Below are 1,292 nucleotides of genomic sequence, written 5' to 3'. Positions count from 1 at the left end.
TGAAGAGTTTACTACTGAGGCCGCTGTAGATGACTCTACTACTGAGGCCACTATGGAAGAGTCTACTACTGAGGCCACTATGGAAGAGTCTACTACTGAGGCCCCTGTAGACGAGTTCACTACTGAATCTCCTGTAGGTGAGGGTACCACTGAAGCCCCTGTACGCGGTACCACTACTGAAGCCCCTGTAGGTGAGGCTACTACCGAAGCCCCTGTAGATGTGTCTACTACTGGATTCCCTGTTGGAGAGTCTACTACTGAGGCCACTATGGAAGAGTCTACTACTGAGGCCCCTGTAGACGAGTTCACTACTGAATCTCCTGTAGGTGAGGGTACCACTGAAGCCCCTGTACGCGGTACCACTACTGAAGCCCCTGTAGGTGAGGCTACTACCGAAGCCCCTGTAGATGTGTCTACTACTGGATTCCCTGTTGGAGAGTCTACTAGTGAAGCACCTATAGATGAGTCCACTACTGAGGCCCCTGTAGACGGGTCTACGACTGAATCTCCTGTAGACGAGTCTACTACTGAAGCCCCTGCAGATGAGCTTACTACTGGAGCCCCTATAGACGAGTCCACTAGTGAAGCCCCTGTAGATGCGTCTACTACTGAAGCCCCTGTAGACGAGTCCACTACTGAAGCCTCTGTTGGTGAGTCCACCACTGAGGCTCCTGTAGACGGGTCTACTACTGAGGCCCCTGTAGACGAGTCCACTACTGAGGCTCCTGTAGATGAGTCTACTACTGAAGCCCCTGTTGGTGAGTCTACTACCGAGGCCCCTGTTGACGAGTCCACTACTGAGGCCCCTGTTGACGAGTCTACTACTGAGGCCACTACTGAAGAGTTTACTACTGAGGCCGCTGTAGATGACTCTACTACTGAGGCCACTATGGAAGGGTCTACTACTGAGGCTCCTGTAGCCGAGTCCACTACTGAAGCCCCTGTTGGTGAGTCTACTACCGAGGCCCCTGTAGACGGTTCTACTACTGAAGCCCCAGTGGATGAGTCTACTACTGAAGCTCCTGTAGACGAGTCTGCTACTGAGGCCCCTGTAGATGAGGGTACCACTAAATCCCCTGTAGACGAGTCCACTACTGAGGCCACTATGGGAGAGTCCACTACTGAGGCCCCTGTAGATGCGGCTACCACTGAAACCCCTGTTGGTGAGTCCACTACTGAAGCACCTATGGGTGAGGCTACTACTGAAGCCCCTGTGAATGAGTTTACTACTGAAGCCCCTGTAGATGAGTCCACTACTGAAGCCTCTGTTGGTGAGTCCACTACTGAGGCCC

General features: G+C 53.0%; 1 protein-coding gene across 1 annotated transcript; it reads left to right on the top strand.

Annotated features, from left to right (window-relative positions):
• Positions 1-268: 268 nt before the first annotated feature.
• Pmar_PMAR026477 (liver stage antigen-3, putative) lies at positions 269-1,190 on the top strand (the record flags this gene model as incomplete). Its single annotated transcript, XM_002787165.1, has 1 exon — positions 269-1,190. A coding segment is annotated over one exon (922 nt), but the record flags the coding sequence as incomplete, so codon positions are not given.
• Between the last annotated feature and the right edge of the window lie 102 nt (positions 1,191-1,292).

This window comes from Perkinsus marinus (genome assembly GCF_000006405.1).
Source record: "Perkinsus marinus ATCC 50983 genomic scaffold scf_1104296930202, whole genome shotgun sequence".
Classification (NCBI taxonomy): domain Eukaryota; phylum Perkinsozoa; order Perkinsida; family Perkinsidae; genus Perkinsus; species Perkinsus marinus.
Note: the sequence above shows the minus strand (reverse complement) of the source record. Positions and strands in the feature narration are given on the sequence as shown.